This window comes from Drosophila bipectinata, chromosome 3R (genome assembly GCF_030179905.1).
Source record: "Drosophila bipectinata strain 14024-0381.07 chromosome 3R, DbipHiC1v2, whole genome shotgun sequence".
Taxonomy (NCBI): domain Eukaryota; kingdom Metazoa; phylum Arthropoda; class Insecta; order Diptera; family Drosophilidae; genus Drosophila; species Drosophila bipectinata.
The window spans coordinates 10,642,428-10,663,066 of record NC_091739.1 but is presented as its reverse complement, the minus strand read 5'-3'; the positions used below and the strand labels follow the sequence as shown (position 1 = coordinate 10,663,066).

At 42.6% G+C, this 20,639-nt stretch overlaps 2 protein-coding genes across 3 annotated transcripts; one reads left to right on the top strand and one right to left on the bottom strand.

Annotated features, from left to right (window-relative positions):
• Nucleotides 1-6,144: 6,144 nt before the first annotated feature.
• Nucleotides 6,145-13,693, bottom strand: Gasp (Chitin binding Peritrophin-A domain-containing protein Gasp). Of its 2 annotated transcripts, XM_017248018.3 has the most exons (5): nucleotides 13,507-13,693; nucleotides 7,320-7,529; nucleotides 7,065-7,253; nucleotides 6,790-7,000; nucleotides 6,145-6,441 (listed from the first exon to the last, which is right to left on the bottom strand). In XM_017248018.3, exons 1-5 carry the CDS (start codon nucleotides 13,547-13,549, stop codon nucleotides 6,321-6,323), a joined length of 774 nt encoding a protein of 257 aa, XP_017103507.1. In that variant the 5' UTR covers nucleotides 13,550-13,693; the 3' UTR covers nucleotides 6,145-6,320. The 2 variants fall into 2 exon arrangements, with proteins under 2 accessions (XP_017103507.1, XP_070137100.1); XM_070280999.1 differs by lacking the exon at nucleotides 13,507-13,693 and having other exon boundaries at nucleotides 6,790-6,998.
• Nucleotides 8,159-20,636, top strand: Obp83cd (Odorant-binding protein 83cd). The gene is made up of 4 exons (XM_017248328.3): nucleotides 8,159-8,630; nucleotides 19,601-19,751; nucleotides 19,807-20,136; nucleotides 20,198-20,636. Exons 2-4 carry the CDS (start codon nucleotides 19,701-19,703, stop codon nucleotides 20,561-20,563), a joined length of 747 nt encoding a protein of 248 aa, XP_017103817.2. The 5' UTR covers nucleotides 8,159-8,630; nucleotides 19,601-19,700; the 3' UTR covers nucleotides 20,564-20,636.
• The last annotated feature ends 3 nt before the right edge of the window (nucleotides 20,637-20,639 follow it).

Genomic DNA, 20,639 nt, shown 5'->3' with positions numbered 1-20,639 from the left:
TTCAAATCTTGACTTCATAACTATATTTTAATATATCTTAATAAGAAGTGTTGACTTGGGAATTTTCCTGCTAACTGATTAACTTTAAAAATCTGTTACCATATTTTTCATAATCATGTCCATCCGAATTGCACTTTACTTGATTACCTGTCCTTCATTCGGTTAGAGGAGCTGTTTATTTTCAGAACCATATTCTGGCTTCCATTTGCCGTCTTTGATGTTTGAAATGAAAATGCGACCTCTGGCTTGTTGGCCGCCACAAGCGACGATTGGTAAATAAATTTGGCACACACCACACTAACACTCACAGTCTGGGAAACGCACACCCATATAAGCCGGCCCGGGCCATACACACATTCTACACACATGTATGTAAATGTTATTGCAAGCATAATTTTCTTTGCTGCCATTTGCCGTGTATTGCTGTTGCTGCTGCCGTTGTATTGTGTCGCTTTGTTGTTGCAGTTGCAGTTTTTGCACGTTATACGAGCCATTTGCAGCAGCAACTACAAGCGACTGCAATGCGGCAGTTGTTGTTGCCGCCAGCCGGGTGTCCTGAACGGGTGTCCTGAGCTGAGCTGAAGTGAACTAAACAGAGCCAACGTCGGAAAAGTCGGTGTCGGAAAATCGGAGTTGTCGGAGCTGGAGTAATTGCCATCACGTCGCTGGCCAGGAAAAGTCGGTCTAGAAACCAGGCAAGACGGGTCAGGACCCAACAGGATCGAAACGAAAAGGATACTAGTCCAAGGGAAAAAATGTATTCAATTTTTCAAATTGCCTTGGCTCTATACATTTTTAGCAAGCACTGTAAAAATATATGTTTTCGTTTTTTGAAGAATTGTTTGTTTCAAGTTTAACAATAATAGTAAGTATTCCTATTAATTTAAATGCAAAATTTCAGTTTCTTTAATATATACAATTTTATTACATTTAATGTAACTTTTTTTCTTTCTGCATGAGGTATGGTGTCTATAGAAATATTCTAAAAATAACAATGCATAATTTACGTCTGGCCGAGTCCACAACTAATGTAGCAGCAGCTGGCAATGGGAAAAATGCAACTGCCATCTGCCTAAATAATAAATAAAAAAGGATATGTGAGAGCTGGCTGTAGTGTTGTTGTAGTAGTTTGTAGTTGCCATTGCCATTGTCATTAGCCGTTGGGCAAATAATTTACTTTACCACATTTACTTCGATAACTAACCATTGTGTTGTTGTTGCATCCACTACCACTGCTGCTGTCGATGCCGATGCCGAGCCGATGCAGTTGTTGTTCTTGTTGGTCCAGGCGTCTGTCCGCCATTGTGACCACACTCACACTCACCCAAAACCGAGAGACCCACACACACAGTAGAACTCACACAATATCACACACAGATATCTATTGATAGCCAGGCGGGGGGCGACGGTTGGTTGTGTTCCACTTATTGATTTCAATTAACATGCAACAGCATGTCTTCCCGCTGCAACATGCAACATGGAACCCCCCTTTGTGCTGCTGCTGCTTTTCAATCTTTTCATAGGCTAATGTTACACTTGTGCGTCGTTAGAGCTTGCCCTTTGCCACGCCCCCACCCCCTTTGTGTGCCACACTGGCTATTGTCGACTGGCAGATACTTGCAACTAGCAGATGGCAGCTGGCAGCTTTCCGCTCCAAGCCGAGTCCTCAATAATTATCAATTTTGTTGCCCGGCCTTTGTTTATTTACTTGTTTTTTGGTTTAAGGCATTTTGCTGCTATTTGCTTGGCAAACAGTGCGTATGCGTGTTGTGTTTTGCGGTCAGCCGTATATGGCTACAGTGTCTAGTAAATTGTGGCCAAGAGGCCCTTGGCCATCTGCCAGATGAAAAATCCGGGCTTTACTCAACTGATTAAAATATATGCGAGCGGAGGCAAAATGTTTTCCAATATATGATGAAAATGCTTGCCAGGTTTGCAAGTGATAGGCGAAGAGATAAAAATGCTTTATAGTTTATTCGCAAAAACATTTAATTTATTTCGCCTTTACATAGTTGTTAACTTAAAACTTAAACTGTATATACATTGAAGTTATTCAAAAAGGAAAGAGGGAGTAACTGGGGTAATGCTTATGCCTTGCGGGTGCGGTTTCTTGAGTATTTCGTTAAATAAGTTAAATTTGACTTTTGCGGCCATTGTGGTAACCATTGAATTCCGCGAAATTCTCTCCACCTCGTCAAAGGTTTCTTAGAAACTCGTCGAGCCATAAAGCCAACTGGCATATTCCATAACTTCGATTCGATCCAGGACAAATGTAATTGACTCCACGGCTCGGCGATTCCACTTAAAGAGGCTGCGGTCCACTTTCGACTATTTTCCATCGGGTTATTATTGGGGGGGGTTATTCTGTGCTCAGTCTTTAAAGTCAACTGTTCGATTCTTATGTATTCTGTGTGCATACTGTATGCTTTATGCCTAGTGTGTGTGTCTTCGTGTGTGGCAAGCATTTTAAGCCCACTGTTATTGTGGTTTCCTTCTGATCCTTCTCCATCCTTTGGCTCCTTGGGCCACCTCCGCTCTTGCCATCTTGCATTGACTTTCGGCCCTCAAACTGCCATGACTTAAATTTTGTATTTCAGTGTGTTTCCTGTGTACGTGGGTGTTGTGTGTTTGTTGTGTGTGTATTTATATGTATTTTTAATAGCCCAATTTTTTCAAAGCCTTCAGGTCTACATCGCCATAGTAATCCTCGCTGTAAAAGGGAGAAACGGGAAGTATTAAATAAATAAAAATTCCTTGTTAAATAGCATTCAAAGGGAAATTTCGTTTTTAGGGGTTTCCTTGGCCTGGCTCTGATTTGTTTAATTAAATTGTTTTGTCTTCTGGCAGTCATGCTCTGTGGAATTTATGCCATGCATGTGCTATATATGTAAGTATTTTTTGGGATGTGAGTATGAGAACTTGGCTGACAAGTCGACAGAATTTGATTAGGCACCGCAAAAGGATCTTATCTTTCTGCGACTAACTTCTGTTTCATTTCTCCCTTAGGACTGGTTTTTTGTTGCGTCCCGACTGCCGGTTTGTGTTGTAAATTGACAAAGGAAATATTTATTAAAACCGTAATTAAAAATAATATTGTTAAAATCCTGTTTGCGAACACTGTGGACACGAGGCGCTGGCCCCCGCACACAAGGATTTGTGGCCTGGCCAGATAAAATGGAATAGCGCAAACAGGCGCCGGGCGGCGGAAGGAGGCGGAGGAGTGTAAAGCAACAGGACGTCAAGGATTAAAAGACGCTAGCTGGTTTGGCTGCTGCCTTCTGGCCGCAATAACAACATTATCAGCGAACAACAAATTGCCTTTAAAGCGCAGGCAACAAGGACAAGTGCGATGGCGATGATCAGGAGCACGCCTCTCGCTGGCAGGACATGCATGTCCTGTAACTATAACACACTCGAAGAAAATAAACTATACACTACCATAAAGTGACCAGCTTTTTAACTAAAAAATATAACATTTCTTGTATCAGTGGATAGGCTATTTTATATTCCAAAAGTCACTGAAATCGGTATCATTTGCCCCTCATTTTTCTCAGTGCTTGTTAACTTGGCTTCATATAAAATGGACGCTGTGTGTGCGGATCTGGGCAGCGAATGACAAAAAGCGCAAGGCTATTAAATTAAATTAAATGGAATTGACCAAAAACCAAGGACAGTACTGGGTTCTTGTTGAGCTTATTGTTGCGGCTTATTCGCCGTCCTGATGAAGGAGCGATTCGTGATTCTAAGGGCAGTGGCTGCCGTGCGGGGGTAAGCTGCAAAATATGGCTCTTGTTTAGTGGACCAAAATTGTTTTCCTTTATTTACTTTTCTCTTTTTTTAGCAGCTCTTGACTAGAGCTTCCTGCCCTTCGCTCCTTATATAATATATATTGACAAGCAGTGGCCAGCTCATAACTTTTGCCTCAGAAAGCTAACCTGCTATCTAGTTTTATGTTCTTCCTGTGCGTTTATATCATCATTAAAATTAATTAGAGTCAAATGTTAAAAGGATTTCATTGCCAGGACAGTCCTGGGCGAAGGATGGAGGCAGTGGGATGGGGATATTATCCATCAAGAGTTACTTTCCTTTAGTCTAACCGGAGTCGGTTTGGTTGCCAGAGAAATGTCATTTCTCCCGGCAAGTGACAGTATCCAAGTTACTTTAAATGCACGGGAAATAAGCTTCTGATAAAAACCTATAAAAATGTGTTTAATTAAAAAGTGGTTGAGCTACTGGCCTTTTGAAAATAATCACTTCTAGAGCATAATATTTTTTTTTCTTAAGTGCTTAAGTTAATTTAAACTATTTTTGTTTGCAAAACACACTTATGTATGTTACTCTCGGCAAGCTGCGTCCTTGTTGTTTTTTTTAAACCAACTAACCTCAGTTGGCCACAAAAATAAGCAGGACATACAGCCAGCAGCGGAGAGTCGAGTTGCTGGAAGCAACTTTTAATTGAAGATTGCTTACTTGCTGCACTTAACTGCCATGCAACAGTAGCAGCAACAAAGGCAGCCAGAGAGCATTCCAAAATATATTAAAGTAAAAGATGACATCCAGCGGTTAGTATGTGGTTCACTGTGCGAGCAAGGACGGGGTGCGGGTAAAGGCATTAAGAGCTGAGCCAGGAACAACATCAAACTGAATGGATGCAGGCGACTTTATGCTCACATTTGCCCCAAAATTCCGAGAGCTCTTTACGCGGCTTTCTATGCCAAAAAGAGCTTATTCGACACACAAAAAGCCATACATACTACGGGTGTATACACACACCCCCATGCCGGGCCAGGAGAAAATGTCCTTTAGCCGCCCAACTTGTGCCTTGAGTTTGTATAGTTTTATAATTTTTATTTAATTAGTTTTAAAACTTTTTTGCAGTGTGCGTCTGTGTGAGTGCTAGCCATAAATGCGCACAAGCCCAGGTTCACCCACACAACAAAAAAAAGGGAGACATTGTCATGCAGACAAAAAAAATGTTAATAGAAAGTGAAACCTTACATTAAAATTGTTAACTATTTTCCTATAAAAGGGACTACATATTTTTAACTATTCTCTGTTTGAAATATGGATTTCTACATCATACAACTTTACAATTTTCGCTCTGTGCTAGTCAAAAGTTAAAGTTACCGGCTTTTATGAGTTAGTGAAGGCAAAGGCGAAGCCCTACCCCATTTTAAGCCCCACAACTGGGGACCCTCCCTTTCGCCTTTATGGAGGTGCCACTGCCCAAGCCTTGTCCTTCCCCTTGCGCCTGTTCCTTTTCCCTTTTTCCTTAGACCCCCAACTCCTGTGTATGTGTTTCTGGTTCTGCCTGCAATTGTGTTGATAATTTGAAAATTCATTTAAAGTTTTTGTATCGCGTTTTTGTTTATAGAATCTAATGAATAATTAACAAAGTTCTTGTGCATTTGAAAAGACGTCAGCGATGGCAACGATGGCAAAGACTTCCTGGTCGTTACGAAATGCGAGCCAACTTTTCATTTGCGGCAAATATGGCTGGCGTTGCAAAAGTTTCATGTTTACTTATTATTTACAGACTCTAACGACAAGTCAGCCAAAGTAAAAAAAATCCCAAAAAAAATAAAAAAAAAAAACGTTCAGCATCCGCACACACAGACATCCCACAAATTATAAATAATTTACGGAAAATTCTATTTCCCCCAAAACTTTCGCGACTGAAGAGCTCTTTAAAATGATAAAAAGTTAATAAGTTAGGTGATTTAAAGAATGATTATGAAAAGAACTTTGGTTGTTTTTTTTTTGTTTATATATTTTTTTGTTTTTTATGTATAAAATAAAATTATAAGCTTATAAACAAGGATCACTTAAATGTACAAATCTCTAAAATTTACGCTTCATTTTGAACGATTTCTATCATTCTTCGATGTTCTTCTCTAATTTCGTTTACAAAATTTTGTGTCATTTTCTGCGAGCGTGGCAATTTTGATATGTCTTTATATTTGTTAATCAAGGTATTTGGAAAACGGAAACACAAAGAGATAGCAACAGGTTGACTCAGACGAAACGATAAAGATTTATAAATTAGAAACACAGTTCGGAAGTCAACTGAGAAGTACGAAAATGGCAGAGATATAGGTTTTGATGCGTTTCGAATTAGGATTTGAGGCTGGCTGAGTATTTTCATTTTCTTTTTGTGATGTGATAGGATTTTGGCAGGATGTTTGGGAACTAGGGATCTGAGTTGATTGATCTTGTTGTTTTGTTTTTTTTTGTTGGGGCTGTAGTTGTAGTTGCTGTTGTTGTTGTTTAGTTATTGTTGTTAAAGTTGTAGGTTGTTGTTGTAGTTGAATTTATTATGTTTATGAGGAGGAGGCAGCTTTGGTTTTGGGCGCGCCCTTAGTGCGACCTTCACTGTTCAATCCAGCTAGAAGCTCGCTCTTGCGGATGCTCTTCAAATCCAGATCGCCGTAGTAGTCCTCGCTGTAATTGTAAATGGGACCAAGGTAAAGAGATATGTCAGAAAAGGCCAGAGCAATGGATATGTGAGATGCGATATGTATTAAGTAGACAGTAGTGGTGGATAGTGACAGTATAGAGTGTAGAGGTATGGTGTTTCATGTAGTTCTGGGTGCTTAGTGGTGAAAGCGTGGCAAGAAATAAGATTCCATAATCTGCATTCTACAGAACTAACTATCGTTTTTGAATTGTCGACCTCGACCTCCTAATTCTTTTCAAGCTGTTTCGGCAATGAACTCTTTTGCGTGCAAAGCATAACCAAATCAGGTGCCAGTCCAAAAAAAAAGATCAAGAAAAGGGTTGTAAACTCACCATCCGGGAACATCCTCGGGATCCTCGCAGTTGCCAGTGCCATCGCTGTCACCAATCTTGAAAACTGTGCCAATGGGGCATCCGTATTCGCGAGCCACACCCTCCAGGCAGATGTAGTACTTGCGGCAGTCCTCGGGGTGGGCATGACGCGAGAAGGAACCGGCGTTGGCCAACTCACCGGCGGCAGGGCAGGAGAATCCGTTGGCAACCTCTGCAAGGAAGATGGCAAAGAACATTAGTCTATATTCATTATTAAAAGGAGTCCCAAAACATACCTTCGTTCTTGCACTCGGGAACCTGATCGGCCCACATGCAGACGCGGGCATCGCGATCGTAGGCCAATCCGGGAGAGCACTGATACCTGGAGGGCTCGCCGTTCCAGCAGTTCCAGAACACGTCGCACTTGTTCTCATCGGGGAAAATGCCGTACAGGCGGGCGCAGTGGGGAGTGGTGATTGGGGGCTCTGTAAAAGTATATTTTATGTAATTAATAACTTTATCTACTTCCTTGTAAAATTTTAAGAACATACCCAGCTCTGTGCGATCACCACAGTCAACGTTGTGCAGATAGTCGCAGTTCTCGGTGAGGTATTTGCTGTCTGTGGCATCGAAGGCCAGACCATTGCCGCAGGTCTTCAGCTCAGAGACGCCATTGTCGCACTTCCAGTATTTGTCACAGGATGTGTCATGTGGATAGAATCCGAAATCGTCAGGGCATTTAAAGCTACTTTGGGCCACAGCTGAAAGAAATAATAATAATTAAATAAGTAAATAAGTCCTTCTTAAATAATGCCATGCATTTGTTAAGCTTTAATTGGTGACCAAAAGGAATCCCTATGAGAACAAACAAATTCCCAGAAAAATATGATAGACAAAAAAGGAAATCCCGCAGCGTCTCAAGCCAAGCAGATGCAGATACAGATATACACGTATACGTGGAGATGCCTTTTCTTATTATGACGGCAAGGAGCGGACGACAAAGACGACGATGATGATGACGCTGGGCACGGCCATTTGTCATCTGGCCCAAAAGGCATTCACTTTAAAAAGTCTGATGTCTGACGGAGAGGCGACGGTTGCCAATAAATCTCGAAGACAACTTTCAGCACAGCCAGACACACACGGATCGCTGACAGCTCAGGGCCAACTGCATTTACTTTTGTTTCGCGTGCTATGTTTTTTATCTTGGTCCTCTCCCTCGTTTTTCGGGTATGAAATTACACCGAAACCTGCCACAGAGAGTTGAAGCACCTGAAACCTGCCACCAAGGACTTATCCCCACTCCATTTCCATCTCCAGCTACATCTCCATCTCCTCGTGACCTCCCTTGTTTTTTTTTTATTTTTTTGTGTGCTGTTTGAGCGGCATCCGAACTCAGTGCAACCACAAAGCGTAACGAACTAAATTGCATTTATACAACTAACTAATGCGGTATTTGCCGGCACTAGAACGCACTTCTGTATATTTGGGATGGCAAATCAAATGGCAGCAGTCAAAAAATAATTACCCACGTGTAACCTGGCATTGAAAGAAATTCCTCGTAAAATGAACAAAATAACTCGCACCCCGCCGGGAGTGCCCCATGTGTGATAATCTAATTGCAAAGCCACAGAGTTGCGGTCACGTTTCATTTCCAATGTTGAATGTTCAATCAGAAGTGCGCATCGATTGCCTAAGCCGTCGGCTCTACCCTGTACCTCATCCATCGCCAGCTGGCATAAAGAGTCTGGGCAACCGCATCCGTGCAACAATTGAATGGCAAAAAGAACCCAAACAGGGATACAGAAAAATCCACTGATTCCCTTGTGCCTGCATAAACATCATGCAATTTACATTTGTTTGTGAGTAAACTAATCAAATATTAAATTTTAGATGCATTTATGCAGTGATGCAGTATCCAAGCGCCCAAGTAAGCGCCGAATAAATCAAAACGTTGCCATCGATAATATTATATGGGGAGTTTAATTAAAAACTGCAATTTTCGCTGCGTATTTATTTTTACCGAATAATCGCAGTGCTATTTCATATACCCGTACAAGCCAAACCAATATGATGGCTGGCTTAGTCAGTCATTTAGCCATTCCCGAAACGCAAAAACAACATTTCTGTTTATTCGTTCTACGCCTCGCGCTTTGAATTTGTTTATTGTAATTTTGTTAATTACGCAGTTTGTTCGAATTCTGATTTAAATTTGGCTTTAATATCGCAGCTGGCCCGTTTGACGGACTTAATAAATTCGAGGAATTCCAATTTATTACCGTTTATTGTTATGGTTATCTTGTGGCGGTGGGGGCACGGCGGGCAGGGCAGTCTGCGACATCAATTAGCCGGCCACTTCATGGTTCGAGCGCAGCCATTCCCGAGCACTTAGCCAGCCAGCTCAGCTAACATTCACCGGGTTATAATAACTTTGTTGGACTAGCGCGACCGTTGCACCTGCAACTGTGCGGAAAAAGTGCAATCTGACATTGTTGCCATTGTTGCAGCCGCAGGAATGGACCGCATCCCTAATGCCTTCGCACACAGACACATGCCCTCGGTGATGATTGTGCACTTACTGCGCTGTGTGCCCTGTGTGTGCTTTGTCGCCACATGTTTTCCGAGCAATTACTTAGGCACCTGGCTCACAGTGCGTATGCGCTATATTTCTCCTAGCCTAATGTTGCAGTAAGCAAACAAGGAAAGTATGGGTTTAATTCTAAACTTTCAATTTCCTCACATATACATTTGTATGTTAGAGAGGGGATTGTTTTATTGAAAGCTTTTGACCAGAATTTTAATGAATTCAAAGAATTTCAATGACTCATTCAACGGATTGTGGTGTGCAATTAATTTAAAATAGATTTCTGCAAACTATAATGCCTTTCGATCACATCACGCGCCACTTGGCCCATTATCTAACCAGAGTAGAGTTTCTGTGGACATGACATAACATCCAGATTGACGTAGAAAACCGCAAGAACCAGCCAGAAACTTCAAGCCGAACGAAAATGAAAGCAATACCCAGACTAGCCCACATTCTCGATTAAAAACCGGTTCGGTCAGATTCAGATTCTAGACCAACTACTAACCCACTCCGAAGTCTGAGGTCTGCGGACTGAAGCCTGGCTGACTGAAATCTGGGTGTCTTTTGTTCTCGACCATGCCGACCATGCCGGCCATGCCGGCCACGCCGCCGGGCACGGAGCGGCACACCTTGGAAATAAATAGTTTGGCACTGGCATGCCGGCCAGTGCAATACTCGTATATGGATAATGCCGACCGACCACGTGAGCCAGGGAATTATTTATAAGCTAGTTAGACTGATTGCCTGGTGTTGCATGTTATTTAATTTACTGTTTGGCCATAATTGTTTTATCTATCAGCTCTGCGAGCTTAATTACATTTTTTGCTCCTTTGGTGCAAACAATGCGGATGGGCGGTGTCTATGTACATACTGTATGAGCTGCTGTGAGTCTGTTTATGCGCATTTAAATAAAACAATACATTTTTATTGACATTTTAACAGTTCAACCGACATTTGTGTTGGTCTTATTGGTTGATTGCACACCATTGGGTGACCCCCAGTCGCTGTACCAATAGCTGTTTATCATTTGTACATCCGCTCGTCCATTAACATAATCATTTAATTAACCAAAAATGTACACAGCCCACTCTCACAAATTACAAACTTTATTAAGCGGCCTAGAGGCTGTGGCAAAAACCCGATATAATGAAATTAATTTATGTTTCACTTAACTGACAGACACTGTCAAGATGCAAATACGGTAATGCAAATAAATTCATAATTTGAAATTAACAAATGAATGCGTTAGCAAATTTGCAAATTGCATATTCGTTTTCAATAATTCATTGCCACATTTTGTAATTAGATGCAAATACAAAGCCTCAGACTGAAGTCCGCCGCCACCCATCCGGAGAAAAGTATCTTTTTCGAGCATTCCTGCTGCTTATCATTGCTGCTTTGAATCCAACTCGTATCATGACAAATGGTGGCAAATTCCAGCTCAGTTGTCAGCCCATAAATACGAGTATCTAATGGTTGGGAGCAATGAACTGGGCATGGGCTTTCGACATGGCAGCTAACATGTCCAGAAGGACCTCCGACTCATAATCGCTCCTGGCTCCTACGGTTGCAATCTCAGGTTGCTTGTTTTTGTCTGGCACTTGTGTAGGGAAAAGTACAAGTATGTATCTATCATTTGGTGTGGCAAATTTCTGGCCTCTTACTGTGGCTCCACCGCCGATGGCTGGTGGTGGTGTTATTTTTATCGTTGTTTGCATTGTTGTCTGCCAAGGCATTGCCGCCGTATAAATCAAGAAAATTGCTGACATTTAAGCACGTTTCGTTGGGGAGCCTTTTGGCCTGTGCTTGGTATTTACCCGGCAACAACAGCACTCGAGCATTTCCGCTAAATGTTGCTGTTTCTGTTGGCGTCTTCCAAAAACTGTTTTTGCATACGACGCGCCGACAACAACGTAATGATATTTAAATATTTACCTACATTGTTGCCGGCATGCACCGTATGTGGGTTAATCTGCGTTTGAATTGTTTTGTCTATTGTTTGTCTATTTTTTCGATAGTTGTCGAGTGAGGAATTGCAGTGAGAAAAAGGTACTAGTATTCTTCAAAGAATGGTCATGTCTTGCCGCCATTCAAATCATCATTTTTATTAATTTTTTTTCCAGTGCTGAAGTGACTGTGTGTCATATGTTGGCACAAGGCATCGCCATCTCCAATAGTTTCGACTTGTCACAGATTGAGCAATAAATCCGTTTAGACCAAGAATGCAACTTAGCCCCTTTACATATATTTACCATTGAATAGATATGATTTTTTCAAATTTAACGCATCGCCGCTGCCGCTTTTTGGGAAAATTGATTTGCAATGCCTCGCGTGCCCCGCCAAAAGTGGCATGCAAATTGAGTTTTAAAAGCGTTGTGTTGGCTTTCCCTGTTGTTGGCCATAAATCAGCATAGATAGCCAGCTTGTGTGTGTGCTCTAATGCAACCTATACAATGCCAATAGGGCCACCCATTCCTCCCCTCAGTTGCATGTCGACTAAGGCCCTTTTCATTTGATTTTGTTGCCACAAAATAAAAACTTTTCAAGCGTGACTTGCTGCTGTTGCCGCTGTTTGTGTGCCTGCTGTGTGGCAATAGAAAATAGCAAAATTTATTTTGTATGTCTTTTGCCACATTCTTTTTTTGCAGCTGCGGTTTGGTGTTAGTTTTCGATACCAAGCCGCAAGCAAAAAAAGAAATAATCAAAAGTCGCAACAAAATGCGGAAATTTATTGTGTGCGGCTCCCGTTTTCTCGTTTTTCGGAAATCTTTGGAACGCTTAAATTGTTTATAGCTGTGATTAGCTGTGATGCTTGTTGTAACTTTTTCGACCCCCGAGATTTAGCCAAAATTTAGTGGCCATTGGCCAACATTAAATTCCGGCATTCAAGCCGCACCACAAATGAACAAGTGAACAGCCAAGTGGCTGGCGAACAAATGAGCAAGTGCCATTGCATAATTAATGGCAACTTGAACTTGACAATGCTCGGCGGCTTTGCATCGACATGGGCCCATTAAAACATTTATGTTTCGGCCCGTTGTTAACTTTAATAACTCTGAAATTGCTCGTAATTAAATATTGAGCAGCGAAATTGCTTTTGCGGCCATGCACGAATTGGCAGCAGAAATGCAGGCACGCAATTCGCAAAAATTTTTTAAGTTGAATAACCAAAAAAGAGAACGGGTTTTGGGGAGCGGCTTCGGCCGTTGCGTAGTTAAGATTTCCCAGCCTAGCCCACCCCTAGCCCATCCCATCCATTAAGCATCTTTGTAGCGTTAATCTAAAAAGCATTTCAATGTCAATGTCAGAATTCGGCACTGGACAGTGATTTGCAAATTTTTTTGCAAATATTTTGTGGTTTTTTGATTAGTTGCCACACCTCTTCGGGGTAGTTGGAATTGAAATTTAAACAGAAATCCGAAACGGATTGGTTGGCGCTCCAGTTTCGTAACCGTCTGGGATTAGATAACCTGCAGCTCGGCCGCTCTGCAGCTCGAATCTAAATATCGCTTACAACACAGCCACAGATCGGTTGCAAAATCGAGCTGCAACAGAGCCAGACGATCGTACATACATAGGCTGTTGTAACTTCTCCCAGCTTTTTTAGGCGGCGTCGATGAGGTGATGAAATCGAACCGCACCAATAGATGCGGAGATACATCTACAGGCAAAGATACAGATACGGATGCAGGTACTGACTGCCACATCGCAAATGCATCTACTCTCGACTTGTGTGGAAAATGCAAGCTAACGTGCCTGGGTTGGGCCAACTTGCTCAATTACATTTCCCTCTGGCCTAGCTCTTCGACATGGACTTCGACAACGACTTCGATTTGGATTTCGACTTCGATTGCGAGCTCCACTTCGATGTGGATGGATGCCAGGTAAAAGTGGAGCAGTGATAGTTGATTTACTCGTCGTTGCACAAGCACACTCTCGATTTTTGCACACTAACTTTTCAACACAACACTCAAGTGTCCTTCATGTTGCGCAAGCGGAAAAGTGGTTTTCTTTTTCCCCTTTCCTCTCTCATTTGAAATTTGAAATTTGAATTTTTATTTGGAATTGGAGTTGGAGCTGGAGCTGAAGCTTGTGATGGATTCCAGGACTGTGGACTGTTGAATTTCACTTAGCTAGCTAAAGATACATACCGGCTCCGAATAATGCCACAAACACGACGAGAAACTTCTTCATTTTGCGAGCGATTTGTGTGCGTTATAGCTTGTTGTTGCTATTGATTTTTATAACTTTTAAGGGGCCGTGAGACGGAACCGCACTTGAACAAAACTGAAACTGAAAACTCGGCTCAAAAACCCGCTGGTACCGACGACTTGGAGTATGTGTGGCTGGCTGCTGGCGCGGGAGCTTTTTATACCGCTGCGCATGCGCGACGTCGCGAACAATCCGACGCCGACAGCAGCTGCGACGCCGGCGCAGATGGCCGCCGAGGCAGCGACATTGCAACGGTATATTCGTAGAAGCCATTTTCGGCCTCTCTCTTTCACTCTCTCTCACTTTTTCGACTTGTTTTGTATGCAGCAGGCGGCATTAGCGCCGGCAGCGCTGTCTCAGTCGCTGTTACTGCCGCTGTCGCCGTCGACGCGAGCGCTGGCGTTAGCGCGGCGTCGACGTCTATTGTTGTGGCCCAAACCATTTGTCAATTGATCGGCCGCGCAGCCCGCGCTTTGCATTTTTCCTTTTCTTTATTATTTTTATGTACCTTGTTTTTATTTTTATGTTTTTTAATTTTTAAGGTGGGAGCTGCAAATGGAATTTTTGCCCGAAAGTTCAGTTTTCAGTGCACTGCTAGTGAGTGTGATTGTTGGTGTGTGTGTGTGTGGGCCAGGCTCGCAGCCAATTTGTATCTGAGGGCACGGCATCTAGCAATCCGCAAGATACTTAGATTCATGGCTGAACTTCACCTTTTTTCTGCTTCTACGATGTGAGTCATGAGCGCGGAATTTTCTATCCAATTGGAGCATTGCGCATACGCCGCATGGGCTAAAAGTTAATCAACTCTATTAGCATGATTTCCTAATGCGACGGTCAACCGGTGTTCGTCCGTCCGGTGGCAATGCAATTTAAATTATGCACTACTCAGCCCCCACCCTCGGGCGTCGCCATCCCGTAGAGTAAATAAACAAACAGCCAGACCATACAGCCCATAGTCACTCAACTGGCTGGCATTTAAAACAGGCCGTCATCTCGAATGCAGTGCGTTCCAGTAAAAGGTAGGCCAGCCAGTTGTTGTAGCTGCATTTTATTTGCTCTTTTTCTTTTTTCCATTTTTTCATTTTAATTTTCGATTTTTTTTTTTAGCTATTAAAAGTGACCCAGCTCGGCGGTCAACGGCTGCCACTCAGCGGCGCCTTCGAGTGGCAAGAAGCTAAAATTACAAAAAAGCGTGCAATTAAATGCAGAAATGTGATTCAAGGTTTCGGAATGCAGGAAGAATATGAAATTACAGTCAGCGACTGCTGCAGAACAATTACAACAAGATTGTGATGGCAAGTCGAACTTGGTGCACAGAGAAAATGTTTCTTAGGTATTTTGTTCTTAAAATTTAATAAAATTATAAGTTTAACGTTTTACATCATACCTTAATTTGCTTTAAGTTAAATTAATTAAAATCATGGTATTACGTATACGTAATATTTTAATGTTAAAGTTTTCCTACATTTTCCAATCAGTTTTCTTTCTTTCTACATGTCTCTTGATTATTTCATGTAAGCCCATTCTTGGTTTTTCTTTCCGTGTTTCAGTCGAGTTCAGTAGAGTTCGCCTGAGTTTAGTCGAGCTCTGAGGTGGCTGCGTTATTGAAGTGGAGGCTAGAAGACTTGCGACTGGCTGCCTACATGCCCAGACAGCGAACCAGTTTTAGAAGTGCAAAAGCAACAGCAGCAATCCAGGCAGCAGCCATTGCAGCAACAACAATCCCCACTGCAACTGCAACGATAGCAGCAAAAAGCAAACTGAGCCACCTTGTCAGTTATGCTTTCGCTTTCAATAGCCCCTGCCACTGGGTGTCGCTCTATTTGCGGCAGTTACTCATAGCCAGTTGCATTTTTTTTTTGTGTTTCTCCTTCTGGGGTTATTACTGGTTTTCTTTGTTTCAGGACCAGAGCCTAGATTTTTGGGGTTCTCCTAGGGTCGGGAAACTTGTTTGCCGCACAGCTGTATCTGTTGGTTTAATTTTCGGTTCTGTTTTTTGGGGGAATGCAACAAGGCGTTTCCATCAAATTGAATGCCAAATTATGCCAGAGCTGTTTGAATTTGTGCTAGCCAGTTAAATGCGGCTTTAGCCTATCATAGTAATTTGTGAACGCCAAATTAAAAATATGTGAAAAATGCAAAAATTACATCAGATTGCCCCGGAGATTGTGAGTGGTTTTAATTGTTGATTTTTGCAGGCCATTTGTGGGTGGGTGCGGCATTTTAGTCTGCAAACGCCATCGCCACCGCCATCGCATGTGCAACGCGGAAGAAAAGTTGTTTGGCCTGCCACCACCACCCTCCTCTGATTCGCGCCCCTCTCACACCCTCCATTTGAAATGTAACCACTCTCCACACGTGTTAAATGCATGCCATTTGTATGCTATCTCACAGATACAAACTCATCGAGCCAAGAAATATAAGTGAGTGATTGTGAGTGGCGGTAAATTTTTAGTCTGGCTTTTTTGGCCAAGAACCCGCTCGACGAGCCAGCATTTGGCAAGTGCACTTGTGAAACGGTAATTTGTCGTAAAGTCGAGTTCGTGACTGGAATCTTTCGAATCACGCACAACTGCAGTCTGCAATTGAAGGTCCGTTAGAACGGTTTTCATGTAATTAAGCCTATTTGAATATGCGATGCCACTCTGATTCACTCCACCGGCGACCTAGTTGGGTGGGTGTGGTTGAAAGTTAGACCGTTAATTGCTCGGGGAGGCTAGGTGTCATTCCCATATCACCTGTGAAGGTGGAGTGAACAGCAAAAGCAAACTAAGGTTACATGCAAATGCTCGAGTTACTAAGATAGTGACAAGGTCTAATCCCGATCTGACCTAGACAAATATTGTCGCTAGATTTATAACTAATGTATTTAAAACCATATCTGATTAAAATAAAAATTTTAAGTAATATTAAATACATAATCGTGTTGAAAAGACATTGAATATGTCACTAATTATATTATATTTTGTGTTAATTGATGACCTTAGCTTTAAGCCCAACAATTGTTGACCATCCTGCTCTTTAGTTTTAGCAACAAGATAATTGTTTAGGCCAACTCCACTGGCTCTGGACAATTTTACTCAAGTGTGTGCTCACCTTGCCTTCCGTTAATTTTATGACACTAGCTTTATGACAGCTGATGGCTGTATCTTTACATAAGCCAATTTCGATTGCCAACCCCTCGGGACCGGACCTAGCACGGTGGCGACTGAAATGCCCCGGGTCAGTGGAAAACTGCAGCTGAAACTGCAGCCGCCAAGAGTTTTATTCAAACGTAACGGCATGATTTCAATATATTGAACAATAGCATTTCTCATTTCACAGTTTACAGTTTTCATTTATTAACTAATTTCGGATTTATGTAATCTGTAAAGTGGCAGGCCTCAGTCTCAGTCTCTGTCTTGGCCGATTACACGCAACCACAGTCCGAGGTCAATGATCAGTGAAATTTACTTTCAAAATCTGTTGAAAAGTGCTTACTGCCAGAGCTAATGTTTCGCCCCCTTTCGAGTCGGAAGCTTGAGATATTACCTGTGAGATTAATTTGTAAGATCAAAAACTTGAAGAGCTCAAGATGTAAAGAGCTGAAGAGCTGTTTTTGGGTGTTCCAAAATTGGGCGCATCATCAGGCCCAACCCCGGCCCATCGTCATTTGGAACAACATCATTATCATTGGCAGTTGGTAGTGGTAGTTACCTGTTGGTGGTTGCCAGTTGGCAGCACACACCTTCATTAGGCGGGCTGCATTTTACCACACTTGAAATCGCAACACAATGAATAAATCTGCATAATTAATTCCCACCTAACAAAGATGCCGAGTTAATGAGCTGGATGCTTTGCACCGAATTGAAGGCAACAAACACGCACAGGTTGTTGACTTCTTCAATGTTTCCCCCAGCTCACTTTCGATTTCGGCTACGGGTTCGGTTTTTGGCCAGATGTTGGGCACACACATAAAATCCACATGCCGCCTAGATGTATTTTTAATTATGGCCATTTCACGAGGGACTCATCGCACCCACACCCCCTGGCACTTGAAATACCACAAAACCCGTAAAACATAAAAGCAGCAGCAGCAGAAGCAACCCCGTTAAGTGGAGCTTTGATTTGCATGCGAAATGTGCCAAAAATTGCACAACCCTCGCCGCAATAAGTTGATGTATTTTTAATTATATTTGCCAGGCCCAATTTGTAAATGTCATTAAACGCAGCTGGCCTGCATTTAGTGGCAAGTTCAGTTTAGTTCCCCAACGGAGCCAAGGACACAAGCGAACCCATTGTTATCGCCTCGAACATCTCACCGCTTTTATCAAAAGGCCCGGTTAATGTATAAAACACGAATCGAATCGCATCGAATGGGCTCGGATCGGCTCGAATTCGATTTTAGTTTCAGTTTCTCACCCATAAAACACTGTTGCCAAAAAGAAGACAGCGCAAAACGAATGAACGCACCCTGGCGGAAACTGGGTTATAACCTTGAAATCTTGCATACAAAAGAAACGCTTTAAAATTCCAGCTTCTCAATCCACAAAAAAATCACCCAGCGGGCAAAGGCGGGAAAGAAAGCCAAATTAATGTGACAGGTCGCAGCCCTGCCAAAATTTATTCAAATCTATGCTGCCGGGGCGCTATGAAAATGCTAAACACTGGCTATGGGATTGGAGCGAATGGTTTTGAAATCGCAATGCCAGAAAAATGCGACGTGTGTTGCCAAAGTTGCAGCCAGGCGGCTGCATTTCCAATTGCCAAAGGTCAGGCCCCAGTGCATCTCCACGCACCTCCAGTTCCAGCCAAGTCCAGTTTATGGCCGATGGTGGTGCTGATTGGGGTACTGGTGGGGCTGCTGCTGTGTGTCGTCATCGTTGTCATCGCGGTTGCCCCACCGAAAGCCGTTTGGCAACCACTTGCGGGACGGGCCAGAAAACAATTAACTATATAACGAAAATTTGTTCAAATTGTGACTGTGCGAGAGTGAAAGAAGAGAGGAAATCGACAAACTGGATTTATAATTTTACGGCCAAACACGCAAGAAAACGAGCCAAGGTCATTGCGAAGAAATTGTGAGGGGAAACTTGCACAGAAAACAATTTCTTATATTTTTTCCTTTAAGCTCCTTTATATTCTCCTTACAATTTCTTATATTTTTTCCTTTAAGCTCCCCTAAGCTCGATATTCCCCTTTGCTGAAAGCCTTATTATTTTGAAGCTTCATTTGAATTTCATAATTATAGGTACTGATTAATATGTTTGTTTTTTTTTTGTGGCTTGGATTCGTGGAAGTGGAAGCTGTTGTTTTTGTTTACTGTTTGGCCAATCTGGCAGAACCACTTTGGAGCTATTTGCTGTTTTGCTGTTTTGGCCACTTGCAATTGCGCCGATGAAGATCTCTTCACTGGACTGGGATGATGCGACGTGTTTTGTTAAACATGTTTTGCTTATTCGTGGTGCTCTATACCCGATACCCGGTACCGGAGACCGATTCCGAATCCGGTTGCTTAAAAATGTGTAAAGTGGGACGATGTCGCTCCTTTACAAGCCAGTGAGCCAAAGCAGAAAAGACATTATTAAAAGCCCCGACAAGTGGTCGGGCAAAATGCCAAAACCAAAACACAAAATCAATTAACAGCATTCAATAGCACAATTCCATCGAGTGATGGTAGTTGGTGTAAACAGTTGTGGCACGGTTGGCAGGTGTTGATCAATAAAAATGCAACTGGGCAGCGGGCCCATCGCTTACGATCTGCTCGAATCAGTGATCGTTGCGTAATTCCGCCGGAGGTTCTTTGCGCAAGCTGTCCCGAAAACTTGAACTGCTCGCCTTGATTAGGGCTCCCTTATCATGACCAGGCAGCACAGCAGCTTCAGTTTGAACTTGAGTCTGAAAAATTGGGTTATCAATTGCTAAGCGACTAAGGCAGCGGATCACTGAAAACAAACATGACAACTATGAAGGGGACTAACTTGAAACCAATTTAATAAATTACACACTAGCACTTTATTTTCATAGGAATTTATTTCTCTGTACAATTGATAGTGATTATGAGGTGGTTAATTGAATTTTTGGCAAAGATTCAGTATTCAATCGAGCATAGAACACGACGGAAACTTCTGGAAGAGTAATAATTTCTCAAATCATGGAGCTAAGAAAAGGAGTCCTTCTTCATTTGTGTCTGTTGCTTCTAGTGGTGGGTACTATATTTAAAATATTAAAAAAAAACCTATTAGCAATACAATTTACAGGTTGAAAGTCTTGCTTTACTTAACCGCGAAGCTGAATCTATTAACAAATGTGTACAAAATTATGGAGGACTCACCCCGGAGACTGGCGAGAGACTGTCGCGTTTCAAGGAATGGTCCGAGGGCTACGAGGAGATTCCGTGCTTCACCCAGTGCTACCTCAATGAAATGTTTGAGTTTTACGACGTGTATACTGGCTTCAACCGGACAGGTGTTATCAAGGCCTTTGGAGAGCCAGTCTACAATGCATGTGCCCAAAAATTGCAGTTGCCTTGGGGTTCTCGCTCCAGTAATTGCACTCATGCCTATGTGGGATTTCATTGCTTAACAAAAGTGAGTAGAAAGCTTTCAATTAGAGTCCTGAAAGATGGCTAATTGGTTCAACCGCTCTCAGATGGAGAACCACCCGTTTATGCTGATAGAGGGCATGCCGAACCTCGCCCCAATAGCCAAGGAGGCGATGAAGGACTGCCTCCAGGCGGTGGATCTGCAAGAATGGGATCGCTTCCAGGCCTTTGCCGGTTTTCCAGTTTCTGAGCCCATTCCCTGCTTCACCCGATGCTTCCTTGACAAATTGGGACTGTTTGACCAGAAAACGCGACGCTGGCGGGTACCGGCCATGCAACAGCTACTGGGTGTTCCCGCCCAGGGGGGCGCCTACGGCATGTGCCACCGACACAGGGGCCGCAACATCTGCCAAACTTACTACAAGCAGTTCACCTGTTACGCCATGGCAAAATCAAACCAAAATGTATCCTAGGGAACACGCAACTTGATGGATCCGACGAGACAAATTTCAAGAATAAAGACAAGATATATGGTTACAAAATGATTAC

Excerpts from the sequence above, each read along its gene's own strand:
- Gasp (XM_017248018.3), bottom strand. The coding sequence starts at position 13,549 with ATGAAGAAGTTTCTCGTCGTGTTTGTGGCATTATTCGGAGCCG. Across the intron at positions 7,530-13,506 it reads TGTGGCATTATTCGGAGCCG|CTGTGGCCCAAAGTAGCTTT; the intron begins GTATGTATCTTT and ends TATTTCTTTCAG. Across the intron at positions 6,442-6,789 it reads CCCGAGGATGTTCCCGGATG|CGAGGACTACTACGGCGATC; the intron begins GTGAGTTTACAA and ends TTACAATTACAG.
- Obp83cd (XM_017248328.3), top strand. The coding sequence starts at position 19,701 with ATGGAGCTAAGAAAAGGAGTCCTTCTTCATTTGTGTCTGTTGCTTCTA. Across the intron at positions 19,752-19,806 it reads TGTGTCTGTTGCTTCTAGTG|GTTGAAAGTCTTGCTTTACT; the intron begins GTGGGTACTATA and ends TACAATTTACAG. Across the intron at positions 20,137-20,197 it reads GATTTCATTGCTTAACAAAA|ATGGAGAACCACCCGTTTAT; the intron begins GTGAGTAGAAAG and ends AACCGCTCTCAG.